Below are 15,674 nucleotides of genomic sequence, written 5' to 3'. Positions count from 1 at the left end.
ATGTTAACAGGTCTATGTGAAATCTGCTTATGATTGCCTGCGACATCACTACTCTAGGTACTTTGAACTATACACAAAAACAAGGCAAAGCCCTCACCTCCTTGAAGTCAATGACAAAACTTGCATGGACTAAAGCAGGGCTAAGATTTCACCCATAACAATGATGTGAATAAAAGGTGCTTTTATTACACTTTTTATGTCTAGTTTTTCCTTCTTTGTTATTTTTCCATTCATTGGTAGAGACCAAAAGCAATCCTGCTAGTATTCAGAAACATTATTTTCAATTTCGGTACCAAGAGAAAGAATAGGTCAGGTTGTGGCAAATGTTTCAATTTAGCCTGTTTTTCTATTTGCACGACCTTCTTCAGTAGTATTAATCATTCACGAGAGATTGCTAAACTCTTCTGAAGAACCGTTTTCTAAGGATAGATTATTTTCAACTACCTGCTTAGGTGCTGAACTTCTATCATGCAGTTGATTGTCTAAGCCCCCCAGTAATATGATTTGTTACTGGTTAGAAGTTTAAACAGCATATTGTTGAGTACCAAGTGGATACTAATAAATAACTTATTTTCAGCCCACTAAAAACATTCAGCTTTTAAGACCAGTGAACAAATTCATGAGTGCCCAGAACTGTCTGAATATTCACAAAGAATGGCTAAGCGTCGACAAATAAAGCAACCTGCGTTTGGCATTTTCATTTGTAAAAGTATTTCTGAACACACATTTGTTTGTTTGTACTTTTGCTACCATTTGCCAGCTCTATAAACAAAAGATGTTTCCCAGGGCTAACACTCAACTCATTTTACTGTTTGCACTTCGATAGTACCTAAAAACACCCAACACAGACCATAAGCTAATACACTGCCCCGCAAAAACTGAGTGTTCGATCACCAGCCTGGTATATTCAGATACTTTTAATACAGTATCTCATTTTTGCCAAAGAATGTACATAAGCATTCACTGAATAGACACATAGCATTCAACCAGTCATAACTGCTTAGTTTTTTAACTGCAGAAATCACGGCCTATGTTTGTAAATTACCAAATCATATTGAATACCAAAAATGTGAATAAGGTGATTATTTATTCAATCTTCCTAAAGGGAAAAAGTTTCCATTAAAAAAATGAAAACCAGCCTTCTGATCTAAAGATAAGGCTGCTTCTCTCTTTAATAAAAACAATAAAATGGTGCAGACATTTTTATTCCCTATAAAAATACTTTACAGTAGAATTTTATACTTAATTTATTTGTAATAGCTTTACTGTTTTGCTCTTCCTTCTGGCTTTAAACTTTATGGCAGTTTTCATTTTGTAATTATAATTCTCCACTTTATGTTACAAGTAAATCATTTAGAGCAGTTAATTTTACTGATGTTGTCATTATATGAGAAGTCAGAAACAAACACATTATTTTAATTACTCTTTAAGCACTCGGCATCTTCGGCACATCGGTATGGAAGTAAGTTGTCGGATGGGTGCCCACACTATTTTATTTATTTAAGTGATTTTTCCCTTGTATGTAGCCGTAATATAAGTAACCAAATAATATGTGTCGTACAGATAAAGGCTTGGTATTTTCAATAGCTATTTACATCAATAAGCAAGTGCAAAATGCAAACAAACATTATTTAGATTGCAGAAAGTATCATCCTTGTAGCATCTCTTATTTTATCACCACTGTTTGTTGTTTATTTCTCTTTTTAATACGTAAGTATTATGTATTAAAGTTATGCTAGTGGAGTGATCTTTCTCTCATCCTTTAACAAAGTACTTATACTTTCCAAATAGACTGATTTTGTATCATTACAGTAATTATTATTAGAAAGGCAGCAAAACAGTGCTCTTTGAATCCTTTTTGACTGGTCCATCAAATACCACATCGACAAGGCAATAACAATTCAGAAGGCTGTGCTAGAGCAATAACAGAACTATAATACTTACATTTGCACATGTGGGGGCTGAAAACGTCCCTGGTTAATGTTGTAGAACGTGAAAGCCTGTGTGGGGTTGGAGCTGTACTCATCCACTTCAATTATGAGTCTACTGTGCTGATGCCTTCTAGCTGCCATAATGTGCGACTGGGCAAAAGCCATGCTTGCACTGTGTAGTTCGGCTTTTTCAGGCGATCATATCTGCTATCTTCCTACATCGACGGAAGAAGACCATGACATCTCCTTACCTAATCAGCACACTCCCCTCCGAAAAACCTAAAAGCAGATTGAAGAGATGGAGCGTAACTGTTTGACAGTTAATCTGTTTGGAATTTGCTTTATTTAATATGAGATGAACATGAAGGGGGGATATGGAGGGACGAAGACACACAGCCCAAAGAACTCATGACAAACCTTTCCAACTCAGCAATTTGACGAACATACTTTCGCTGGGGGTGGGAAGCAGGGAGTGGAAGTAAACTTACTACAGAACACAGGGGCAACTTTCTCAAGTATTTCAGAAATTTAATACAAATCTAAAAGACAAGGCAGTCATTCTTCAGAATGGCGTGTCAAATAATAATGTTTCTTCAACACAATCATTTACTTTCTTTTTTTCTTGCATTGCTAAATGTTTATTCCCCATCCTCTTTCAAAAAACCCCCACCAAACCTGAAATTGAATACATACAGGTGTGTATGACTAAAATGTGAGTTAATTAAACAAGAATCAATTTAACCAATTCTTCAGAAAGTCTGTGCCATTTATTATGGGGAAGCATTGAAAGTGGCTGCTCTTTACATCCCAAGGAACAGAGCAAATAGCGTTCTGTGCACTTGCTCCTGGTTTTATAGTATCACCGAAGGAACTCCTGACACGAACACCCCTCTTCAAACACGTTCTCTTCGCAGTGAGCACTAGCCCAACATTCTGGATTCACTGGAAAAAAGAAAGTGATTCAAAGGCTAACACACAGTTAAATGTTACTAAATATTAAAAAAAGTAAAATCCATACAGGTTTTATGTTTGGGAATAAATTTTTCCCTGAAGGTTATGCAAGTCTAGAACAGCAGCACTGACAATGGGTAGAGGAATAGCAAAGTGAAACCAACTGGAATGCAAAGAGTATCCCCTAGAAACAGAAGAAAGTAATTTAAATGTGAATTTTACTTTTATTTCCCAGTTTAATAAAAAATGGATTACAAGCTATAAAGGTGGGTATTTTTACAGTATAATTCTGCATCCTTTTTAAAAGTTGTCTGTCTTAAATATTTACTTTCATCAAAGCGAGGGCTCTCTTCTTCTAGGGAATATAAGTAGTCTGCTTCAGAAGATGTATTTCATGAAAAGCCATGCTAGAATGCAGCAATTCACTTAGTATGTGCAGCTTCTGGAAAGCAAGACTGCAAGTATTTTGTGTGACCTTGCTGATGTGCCTTACTTCCACTCTGAAGGGACCGCTGCCAAGCGTGATGGATGAAGGTGGTCTTCATAATCACTCAAATTTTTAAAGCTATTTACAGGTACTTTGGTCCAATTCAGTTCTAGCGGCAGTCAAGCACCTAAGCATCTTTAAAAATCTGGGCTTCAGTCCCTTGCTTAACTACTACAGATGTTAAGTGCTCCAAGAAGCTGCGGTGTATTTTTGTTTTGGGAAATCTTGTCCTTAGGAAACTGAAATGAAAGATTCAGCTCAGTTTTGTTACTTGCTGAATGGCTGTAAAATGATGACAACTTGCTGTCACTAACAACCCGCAGGAAAACAGTCTGAGAATAAAACAGCAGATTCCTTCATGCCCTCCCCTAGAATTGAGTGGTAAGGAAATGGCAGAATAACAACAAAGAAAATTTGGGATTGAAAACACTCTCAGATGCCGCGTTCAAGCTACAGAACAAGCAGCAGTACAAAGGAATGTGCCAGAGCAGGGGGAGGGACGGCAGGCACGATCCTTGTAAGAATAATCAAGTACAAATTGCTGCATTTAGGAAATAAGAAATTATGATGGCAGATGTGAAGAACCCTCCCTGAGGAGCCTCCTGTATTAAATGATGCATTTGTAAAGTTTGAATAGGCAAGGTCAGAGATTTTACAGGGGGCAAACTGTTCTAAGTGAACCTACTTCTGTTTGAAAGAAATATTCTCCAGTAAGATTAATAACTTGTAATTCCACAGATCTACATAAGGATTTCAAACTACCTGAAAAATACAGCCTTTATTTTATAATTCAGTGATTATGCCCACTTTACACACAACTGAACTGCAGTTACTAAGAAGTTAAGGCACTGCCTTGGGGACCTAGAATCTCCCTTTGGCCTTAGTAAGTTCCCAGGAACTCACAGCAGCTGAGAAAATGCCTTCTGCCAGCCTCCTCTTTGGGTTCTGTCTTTTATGACTTCTCTCAAGTTACACATCAAATATGATGCAGAAACAACAGATGTATTGCGGGTACCCCAATATCCACTCCTAAGCTCTGCTTTCGCTTTCTGGGTAAGTGGAAAATATCACTTACCAACACAAAGTAACTCAAAAGAACAAATTCGTTTGCAAACAGAAACAAACCACAGCCAGCACACCCCTGATACGCCCGTTAGTCCTGAAGAGTTCTTTTAAGAAAGGAATCAATCCTTGCACATGGGAGAGTATGAATCACGCCATTAGGCCAGCTTGAGATGATGCGAACCACAGACATTCAGCAAGAAGTTCACCATATAAACATGTAAAAAATGGGAAGACAACATATTTCACTTGAGGTAAGGAAAAAGAAAAGGACAAAAAAAAAAAAAAAAAAAAAGAGATGTGACAGCACTGCTAAGCCTTCTGCCAAACGACAGTCACCCAGCATCAACTCTGGACACATAAAAAGCACCCAAGACCAGAAAAGAAAGCCAGATCCTGCAATAAAAATAAAATAACTGGCATTCGTACGAATAGCCTGTGCTAAACAAAAATCAGCTATGTAACAGACATAATCAGTAAGCATAATTCAATAGCAAGCTTAATTCAATCTCATTTCAGAAACACACACAGATGTCTTTGAACCTTACCTTTCAGTCTAGGGCTTTCTTCCTGCATAAGTGGTTGGCTTACTACTAACATTCTTGGTGTTCGACAGAACAAGCTGTCTCTTTCCAGCTTGACTGATAACCAGACTGACACCCATTACTCCCCTCTTTCTGTTTCCATTTTCAGTAGTCCCCCAAATTGTAACTTTCTTTCTTTTAATATTCTAAAATTTCTTCCTTCCCCAAACCAGAGTACAAAATGCAGCAGGGAAATAATTATCTGCTTCCATAGCATGCAAGTTTTAAAATTATATGCCCAGCATTAACAACACAGAGCATTAAGACTCAAATCCCCACAGCAACAACATGCTAACCATCCTCTTCCCCCAGACTTATGGAGCTGCGGGATGTCTGCCAGGGAAAAACAGAGAAATGTAAAAAGGACTGCAAGAACATGAATACTAAAATAAATATCACAAACCTGGCTGTTAGAATCACAGACTGAGAAAAAGCTATTAAATCAGCTAAGCCATCTTCTTACTGATGGCAGGAATGTTCTCCATACATTATTTTTCTGCTGCTTTCTCCAGCCTGTGTTCAAATGTTCACAGAGCTCTGACCCAAAGCCCACTGTGTACAACGGATACTGCTCCACCGTCTCCAGAAGGCTCTGCATCAGGCCATAAACTATGTGGACTGCAACATCTTCCCTCAGGAATTACTGGACTAGGCAGGTGCCTGGACCCAGATGTATATTTAACTACTTCGATGAGATCCTCAAATAAATCTTTGTATTAATTTTTTTTTTACTTTTTCAGCCTGAATTTTCTGGTATTTTCGTCTCACAGCCTTTTTGTAGAGCTGGCATAATAATTTCCCTCTTTTACATGAATTTTCCAGACTGTTTATGCATCCTATTTCTCTTTTTTCCATTTTCAAGCCAACTTTTTATTTTAATCTCACTTTTTCACTCACAGATTCTGCTTTATGTTCATCCTTCAGTTCACCCTCATGTTTGCTCTCACCATATCTCACTCCATCATCCCCGCTGTTCCCTCCATCATCTACCCTTTGTCTCTAGCTTAAAAACACTGAGACTTCCTGAAAATTATTCCATCAATAAAAAATATGAATCTAGACTCAAAACCAACACGGCTCAAGCACATATCACTGAAATAGTAATTAGAAACCAAGAAGAAATACTGACAATGACGATGATGATAGTAAAAAAGAAGTTATAAATCAAGAGAGAAAACTGTGAAGGAGTTACCTGTTAAGCAATGAACTTCACTAGGTTACAAAAAATGTGGAGGTCAAGAAACATAACTCGGCGATAGCATACTCCAGCAAGAGTTGAAGAGAGGCAGTTGCCAGATTTTGCAGTAATAACAGTGAGATAATATGAACAAATAAGAGGACGCTGGGACTTTCAGCAGTACCAAGATCAGTGTCAAAGAGGTAGCTACAGAAAATGTGTTAGTTTTGTTCAGAGATACTGACAAGCTGGGATTTGGGGAAGCAATGAAGGAAAGAAATGTAGTTTAAAAAAGAAAAAAAAAAGGCATTTCATGCAGCTATAAAACTTCAAAGCCGTATTTTTTCAGGGAAAGCCAGTAAGACAACAGCAGTAAAATACCCTAAAGAAGCACATGAGAGTTTGTGATAAACCACATAGTGACACAGTTGCTTCTTGTGCAAACCTCGGATACTGTTAACCGGAAAACCTTTCAAGAACTTCATCAAGGGTTCAGGTCTTCCCCTATACTGCACTACAGTGCTCTTCGTGCACTGTCAGGTCATCCTTTACCCAGGGAAGTAGACCCTTTATTTAAACCCAAAAAAAGGGCTACAGAGTATTCTGCAGCAATGGTCCCAATTGTCGTAGCAACATTCCTATAACCGCTAGTGACTGACTTCATTACCACAAATGACTATTTTTGTTTTAACGCATCCCCCCCCCCAAATCTTGTTATAGACTGACCAGCAATAAGCGAACACACTGGAATCAGTAAAACAGTCGCTTACTATGAGAAACAGACTGAAAATCCTAAAGGTTTTTTGCTGTCTAAAATACCCATTTCAGATACTCCAGATAGAAGCCAATCAATGGAATTAGTCTGCTATCTTTGTTCAGTTCTGCCATCAGGAAATTAATACTGAAATAATCCTAAAAAGGCATTATTCTGTGGGAAAGGATGAGCCAGGCAAATCACTCTGCAGATGAAAGCTTTTCCAAAGGGATACACTCTCCTCTTCCTCCTCTTCATTTTCTGAAACAGAATGCAAGTCCTGGCAAACCAAAACCACCAAGTCTCCCCTTACCAGACTGGTCTGGACTCACTTGACAAATGAGGACCTTAAAGTGAAGGCAGCATAACCAAATGTCATCAAGATACTTGTAGATTTAGGTCGATCATGCACATTTCTACTGATGGAATCATTAGGCTTTCTAAATGAATACGATTTGTCATACACAGAAACATTTCCCTTTGCATTGGAAAAATAAACAAATAAAACTGCAATGTATTGAAGTGAAATATGCCCTTATGCACCCCTTTTTCCCAAAGCAAAGGCTTTATCTACCTGCAATCTGTGTCAATGAGAACTACACAACAGCGATAAAAAAATAACAGACTCCTCAAGGATAACTGAATTACAATCCCATAACCTATCATGCCATTTCAGGTGTTTACTGCCCTCACAAACCTCCCAGAGTTCTTCACAAGGAACGTAGTGACCTAGAAATCCTGCCGGGAAACCTCACCCTGCTTCAGCTACAGAAGCAGTACGGCATTTGAGCACATCGTTAATTTTTCTAAATGCCAGTTTAGCGGTGGTGAAACGTGCCACGGTGACAGCCTTCACGCCTGCAGCCCCTCCGTGCCCGGCACTGGCCGAGCGCGCAGAGGGCTGGCACCCAGCCCTGGCCGCCTCTCTGCCTCAGGCCACCACCGCCGAGACCACCGCCGAAGGGCGGCTCTAACTTCATATCCACACAGGCTAAGAAATCCCCGGGTTTAAGCAGCAAGTAAGTGTACAAACAGGAGATGGTTTTGTAATGCAGATTTATCTCCAAAAAAAACCCCAAAACAAAACAGAACACGCTCACCGATCCATTCTGTGAGTACCATGAGATGGCAACATACACTGCTCCATCTGCTCCTCAGGGCACAGCATGTAGTTATATTGCAGTGCAAGTTTGTAAAGTTGTCTTAAGGTCACAAATTGGTATAAAACCTTTACAAGTGCCTCCTTACCATGGATTTCACAATCCTCATCTGGTGACTAGAGCACATATGCTCCACTGTGGTATTTTCAAAACCCCTTGCCTATGGTGTATCTTTAATTGAAAGAGATCTTGAGCATCTCATTTTTCAGTCTCTGCTCTCTTCAGTGGCTTCTGCTGAAAGAAGTTGTACCATCCCCCTAATTTATTAAAGGGACTCTTTGGGTGATCTTTTTAAAACACGTCTGAGATGGTTTTCCGTGCCAGCAAATCTCAATTTGCTAACTGTTATCAGCCAAATAATACTCAGTTCTGTGACTGTACTTTTTCCCCGGAAGTCAGAGCTATTCCCACCCATATAACCCAAACCAGGGGGCATAATCCTGAGTTACTTGTATGCCTCAAAATCCTACTGGCTTCAATGAGAAGAAATGCAAGATCTATCCTCTTCTGTTTAGAATCTCATATTTCACCTACCAATGAATACTCAGTCCCTTGTCATATATATCACATATTTGTTAACTGCAGATCTACAAGGCACCGAGAAATGTGTTTCGTAACATGAAAAAATTCAGCAACTTAAGTAAGACCTTTTATTTCTCTGTAATTAAAATTAACTTAACCTGCATTGGAAAAAAAAACAACAAAACCCCCCAAGATATTTCTCACCATGCTAAAACACACATCATTGTTCTCCTTTGCTGAATCTAATGACCTGCCATAGTATGAACAAAATTCTTCATTGAAATTAATTTTTTTCTTCAAATTGGTTTTCTTCCATTGCTCTCAAACACAAATATTATATATGTTTCTCTCAATACTTTATTTATAAAAAAACTAACATACTTGTTAGCTTTAACTGTCATAAAAAAAATTATATAGACACAGGAAGTAGGAAATGAGATAAATTATTTGTCTTCTGGAACTATGCCCTAACATCCACTTCTGCAGAGCTCCCTCAAAAATATACTGTACCTACTACATGCCAAAGTTCCGACCTGGCGTCCAGAAAAAGAGACAGACAAATGAGTTCAGAAAATACAAAACTTGCACATCTGCCAATGAAATCTAATTCTGTATTTATTTAAAGCAGTTACCACTTGGAAACCTCTTAGCTAGTCTTATTTTGAATTATGATTGTATGTTTTTATATTACTTTTTCTCATTTTTCTACCTAGGTTCCCAAAACTACAGTAACTGAATATTCTATTTATGAAGATTTAATTTTATTTTGGCTCTTCAGCAGTATCATTTTCTGAATCAAAATAACTGTTCATTTATTCAGTTTTAAAAATACACACAACCTAATAATATTGCTTTGTTTTCACCTTAAACTTCCACTTTACAATATATCCAATATATTTTAGACTTAAACAGTGCAATACTCTAAGACTTAGAAATAGACTGAACATTTGTCAGGGCTAAATGCATTATTGTAATCCTACATATGATCTTGCCTGAATGTATAAAACATTATCATATTTGGATAAAACATTTAAATGGAGAGATTTTTCTCAAGTAAAACCACATTTTTTCCCTGAAAAATATACTGTTTTGGCTCGATATTACCTATATTTAACCCAAAATACCTGCAGAGGTAGCTAATCTATTTAAGTAATTACCTCTAGGGAAGGAAATTTTAAATAAATACCTAAAAGCCACAAAACTGATTCCTCACTCTAAAATTTTGCCTTCATCTCTGGCAGTATTTCAAAATCTACATTACTGAAAATCATGAGTATATGTTCATAAAAGACAAATTACAAGTCACAAAATGATAATACTACTCGTTGTAAGGGAAAATAGCTAAAAATACAGGTTATGTGGGAAAATGATCCAAAATGGACATTACAAAAGGAGTAAATTAGGGCTGTGGGGATTTGATTCTACATTTCAGTCTGCAATTTGGGCATGTCATCTGATTAAGCTCTTGAATCTCTTAAAATATTATTTACTGAGAAGAAGACTATGTAAGTACTGAAATATTATTTACTTAAGAAACAGTTTGGCTTAATTTTTAACTCAAGAATGTTCTTTTTCTTCACCCTCTTGTGACAAGTGGCCTCATGCTCATTTCTTAGCCTTCACCTGTACAAAGCCCACTGGGTCAAGTCCCACTCGCCTGCGACACACACTTATTCAAACCGATTTCAATGGAAATTGTGTATAAATCGCAGAATTTGACCGATTTGATCATTCATGCATATCTGAGGGCAGAATACATCTCATCTGGTTTAGCGTGTTCGCTCCGATACCAAAATTACATCAGAATATGTCAAAGCCTAACACTGAGCAGAGGATTATTTTAGTAGACAGTTCAAGTAGTCTTCACATAAGCATTCAAAGTCAGTGTTGGACACCAGAAGTGTTAAGTCTGTGGGTCGGCAAAGTACAGCAGAGATGCCAGGGTGGCTCAGGGCAGAGGTGAATGGCACACAGCACCCCTGGAACACCCAGCAGCAGAGGCAGCAACTCCCCTGCTCAGAGTTTAGCAGGAGCCAGGAGCTGCCGCTTCATATACAGGCAAATTAATACTGGTAAGACGGTTCACAGGGTCTTTCTTCCCTTTTGGTGCAACAGCACCTCTTGGTTGCAGATGAGTTTCTGTTGCCAATATTCTCATATGATTTCAGAAAGAAATCTAACACTAACACCTCTTGAGAGGTTGCTGATCTCTATGTCAATAAACAAGAATGGAAAATAAAAGTGGCCAGTCTATTCCTGTAGTTCAAGATGAATGAAATGCCTAAGTATCAGCACACAAATACATATAAGATGGAATGCAGAACCAGCTTACATGTAAATGTATTTATAGTGATACTACTTCTGAGATCAGTATATCTTTTTCTATTAAGGCCTGAAGTTTAATTATAAACTTAATCAAGCAAATCCTTAACAGCTACATTTTTTTGTCTTAGACACAAAAGTTTGAAAATTGTCCTATTAATTTTTTTGCTTCCACTTTTCACTCACTTAGTTGCGTCCATCCCACTGAAATCCTTCATGTCATCTGACTAATGTCACTGGGTTTGTTCTGTTTATTTTTCCAGGTATCCTCCCCAGGACTGATGTAAGATAAAAACACTCAACAGTTGTTTGGCCCACTCACTCCTCCTACCCATAAAGTCATGTCTGCAAAAAGCCCCCCTACCTGGCCCACAGGAAACGGAGACAAAGGCAACTAAACCTTTCCCTTCAAAGAAAAAGAGACACAGTACGGGAAAAGTCCCAGACACTTGGTCCTGAGGGGCAGCATTTCAGGTCAAAAACCTCTGGATATTATTCTTCAGACCTAAAATGGATCCTACTGATTAGCAAAGCATCCAGTCCTACAGCACCTTTCTCACACAGGGATGCTTCAAATCACCACTCTCCCTGAAGCTGAAGAGGCTACTCATAAAAAAAGCAGGATTTAGGAGAAGAGCTCAGAGAGTGCACTCACGGCACTCCATGGCAGGTAGGCTAGCTCAGGTGGAAGCTATCACACTGCAAGACACGGCACAGGCTGTGCCAAGTGACAGGAATAGTTGGTGAGCGACTGGGCTGGCTGCCTCTGAACTGTGACTCCGAGCTGTACACACTGTACATCAGCTGATTCGCTGGCTGCTTGAAGAACTCTTTTGAAAATTTTATTTGGACCGACTACAAATTTTCATGTGATGCACAAGATGCTAAAACAATGCCAAACAGTTCAGGGGGGAAAAGCAAAGGGAAATCAAAATGAAAAAATACCGAGGAGAAAAGTATCAAAGTAGTGAAAGGAACCCACTATACATTTTGGAGGTTTCTTTTCCCTTCTCTCTTACCTAATCAACATGGTGAAATCGGGATATTTTTTTTTGGTGTTGCCAAATCTGAAGTTTCCAACGAGATGTGTTGAAAACACGTTGAAGTTGACATTTTTTTTTTGTTTTGGTTCTTGTTTGAGGTACTAGATTATTAACTACTGGTAGTAGCTGAGTTTTAATCCATCCCACCCCTGCTGCAACAGGCAAGGTATCTCGAACTTTACCAAAAACTACTCACGCTAGGGACAAAGTGGCTTTGAGGGGCAAAACTGAGATATACCTCAGAACAGCAATACAGTGAAGATAAGCTCTGAGTAAGAAATTTTTTGTTTACTACCAAAGAACCAGAGGAAAGGCTGTCCAACAAAGCTGAAATAATCCTAGAATTACTATTTATTATTAGCTGAATGTCCACAGACCAAGTGAAAACCAACAGCAAACTCTGCTAGGCACTGTACTACCATGCAGTAAGAGAGAATCTCTGCCCCAAACAGCTTACAGTCTCCAGAAACTCAACAAAGTATAAGGGAGAAAAATAATACAGCAACGCAGCGAAATGATCAGTGCAATGGCAGAGCACTATGTTCCTTCCGTTTTCTTTTATGGAGAAGGAAAAAATAAGTGGGATTAGTGCCACAGAAGACAAAAGCAGAGAGAAGATGGGGTATGACAGAGGCAGTGAGAGGAGGAAAAAGGTGATAAAAAAATAAAGTGGCATGCAGGATGTTTGAGCTATACAGCATGTTAAGCTAAGTGATGCGACTGCGAGAGCTTGGCAAAGAGGGAGCTTGAGCAAAACAGCCAATTAGCAAAAGGCAGAGAAAAAACAGTCAAAAATATCAGCAACCATCAGTCTCCTTCGTATGCTGCTTTTACAGCTGCTCTGCTGGCTTCAGTCTTTGGTTGAATGGCAAGACCCCCACCTGCCACAAGGGAAGCTGGACTGTCTAATATGGCAAAGGAACTGACTTTAAAAGGTTGAGAGGGCATGCCGCCTAAAAAACAGCTTTCAAAAAAGTGATATATGCTAAATATAGTAATCTTGGTTTTAGCAGAATCGTATCAATTAAAAATATATAACAAGCAAAGGCAAATACTTGCAATTGAAATATATTATACATATCTATTACACCTCCAAATCTGTGTAAAAAAGAAGACAAGCCCTTACTACACTAATATGGCTCTCCATAGTCACACACAATACAGCATATTTAAATGACATTGTGAACCCAATCTTACTCCCATAGTAAATAATAACATTTTTAATAGTGACTGAATGGAAAACACTTAGCATTTTGTATCTAGGTTAGTGTAATGAATCCCAAATCAGTTATGACTGCAAATTACTACATATATGCCGTGATGGTTATTTGTTAATTCTAATACAATTTCCACTGTCGTATCAAATCACAGCAAAACTGTCACACTTGTTGACAGTTTCAACAATGAGGTCAAGCAGTGAGCAGTCACAAAGAATGAACTGTTTTACCCTCCAGAGGTGGCCACTGCAGAAGCAGGTGAATAGCCATTACCATAACAGCTCTGCTCCTTTTTGCAATAGATCTTATACTGGACTGTCATTCTGCAACCTTGCCCAAGCATTACATTCACATTATTTTATTTGTAATAACACCAGCCTGAAAAAAAATTACTTTCTAATAGAAAGTCAAAAGATAACAGTCCAGTGACCTTAAAGGACCCTCTTAAATTACTACCTTGCTTATATTTTGAAACATAACCTAGAATATACAGAGTTTAAACAGAAACATGTATTTAAGTTAGAAGTAACAATTAGAGACCACCTTGCTCGCAGATACTCTCCCACAGACCCAATTTACCTATAGACAATGACCACAGAATCCAAACTGGCATACGATCCAGAACATCCAAATTAAAGTTTCCAGCACTACACTTAGTCTTATTCTGAGAGGTCAGAGTGTACATTGTAATACTTTAATATGTCTTGATGTAATAGAAATGTGTGAAAAGGCTCTTCCCTTCCTCTCTAAATTCTTCGAAGGAAGGTTCAGTAAGAATCAAGTGGACTGCATTGATTTATTTTTACTGTGTTTATTAGTCATTTGAGATGAAAACTGTTTTCATCGACAAAAGTATTAAAATTCTCAATTGTAAATGTAAATTTTTATTTACTATTTGATATTGTTTCCATATGCCTGAAAAAAGAAACCGCCTGAATAATCGACTAAATAGTACTTGGTTATAGGGGATTTGAGTCTCCTTCCTTGTAATTCAGTGGCAGAACTCCAGCTGACTTAAAAAATAGTAACCTTTTTTACACCTCTACATGTTCTACTATATAGAAAAGCGCATTCCTGTGTAACTCTTCAGGTGAGGAGGACTTCATCTGAGGCAACGTATTTGATCATATCTGGTTCCTGAAAGGGCATTATCCGGACATTTTTTCCCTAATTCCATATAATAAATTCAAATAAATAAACAGCATCACAAACAACACTACATTCTATGAACCATTAACTCAAGAAGCTGAAACATCAATGTCAGAATTGGCTATGTATGCCAAATCAGAACTCCGCTTTACATTCCTGCTGACAGTTCCTGTAATGAGCACACAGCATTAAATAAAAACCATGACCTGTTTAAACAAAGATCAGAGTGCCAGCTTTATCTTTGCATTCTCTCATGTTTGTTGTTTGGCATCACAAACTAATACCAAAACAAATATCTTATTAATATGAGCTCAATATGTTTTCGTACAGGGCATGAGGGGTTTGCTCTCATCTACCAAGAAGATTTGTATATCTTTAAAATGGGCATTTTTCTTCACACGAACATGTACAGGTATTCTCAGCGGCTACTCTGCTTTAAATTAGACTGAATGAGAGAGCAAGGAAAAAAGAGACAGAGGGAATAATGTACAAGCAAAAAATTTTAAGATTCTTCTGTCTCAGATAGCTTGAGACAATGAAATAAACCAGAAGTGCCAAGCTAAAATTGTTTAAACATACCATTAAAATTTCATGGCTCATAATTGACATCAATCAATGCATGTATGTATCATGTGATGGCCATTACATTTAAGAATTTCAAAAAAATCCATATAGAAAATAGAAAGTAATTTTCTGTATTTGCATAGATCAGAAAATTTACAGTGCCTGGAATCATGATACTGTTTATTACAAATGGGTGCAACGCAGATTACCATCATATAATGATTCTTTAATTGGTCTTCTCAAAATATATACTCTTTTTTGGTAGTCAAATTTCTGACATGCACATTTAAAATGTAGTCTTGTATTTAAATATCTACTGATATTATTCTGAAAAACTGAGAGTCCACTTTATCAGGAGCCAATCACAAAGTTTAATAATCTTGCCTAGTTATTAGTTTATGCAGAATATCCAAAACTCCTTTATATTACTCTAAATTACCTATTAAATTCATTAAGTGTTAACTGAAGTTGAAATGACTATCAATACCATACATTATCAGCATCTCTCTTAATTATGATATTGTCAAGGTATAGATTGTGTAAGCAGAAATCTTCAACTATTGATCTTCCGCCAAAGAGAATGGAACATTTAAAATCTGTCTAGTTTCTGCATGTTACCCATCTTTATCCTCTATGTTATCCACAAGCAAGCATATGCATTCACAAACGTACTCCACACTACCCATCTGAACGTGCAAAATATAAAATGCAGTTCTTAAAAAAGCAATGTATTAAAAGCAATGAAATCCCT

At 37.7% G+C, this 15,674-nt stretch overlaps 1 protein-coding gene across 9 annotated transcripts in view; it reads right to left on the bottom strand.

Moving 5' to 3' along the window:
* MPPED1 (metallophosphoesterase domain containing 1) overlaps nucleotides 1-15,674 on the bottom strand; it is a 65,384-nt gene that overhangs the window by 48,467 nt on the left and 1,243 nt on the right. For 4 of the 9 annotated variants that reach the window (XM_054220751.1, XM_054220780.1, XM_054220770.1 and 1 more), the window contains exon 2: nucleotides 1,945-2,210. In XM_054220751.1, the coding sequence (XP_054076726.1) occupies nucleotides 1,945-2,096 (152 nt within the window). In that variant the 5' untranslated portion in view covers nucleotides 2,097-2,210. Of the gene's footprint in view, nucleotides 1-1,944; nucleotides 2,211-4,979; nucleotides 15,668-15,674 lie in introns of those variants that run through there. The other 5 variants (XM_054220795.1, XM_054220804.1, XM_054220761.1 and 2 more) reach the window with 4 other exon arrangements.

Source organism: Rissa tridactyla, chromosome 1 (assembly GCF_028500815.1).
Source record: "Rissa tridactyla isolate bRisTri1 chromosome 1, bRisTri1.patW.cur.20221130, whole genome shotgun sequence".
Taxonomy (NCBI): Eukaryota; Metazoa; Chordata; class Aves; order Charadriiformes; family Laridae; genus Rissa; species Rissa tridactyla.
Note: the sequence above shows the minus strand (reverse complement) of the source record. Positions and strands in the feature narration are given on the sequence as shown.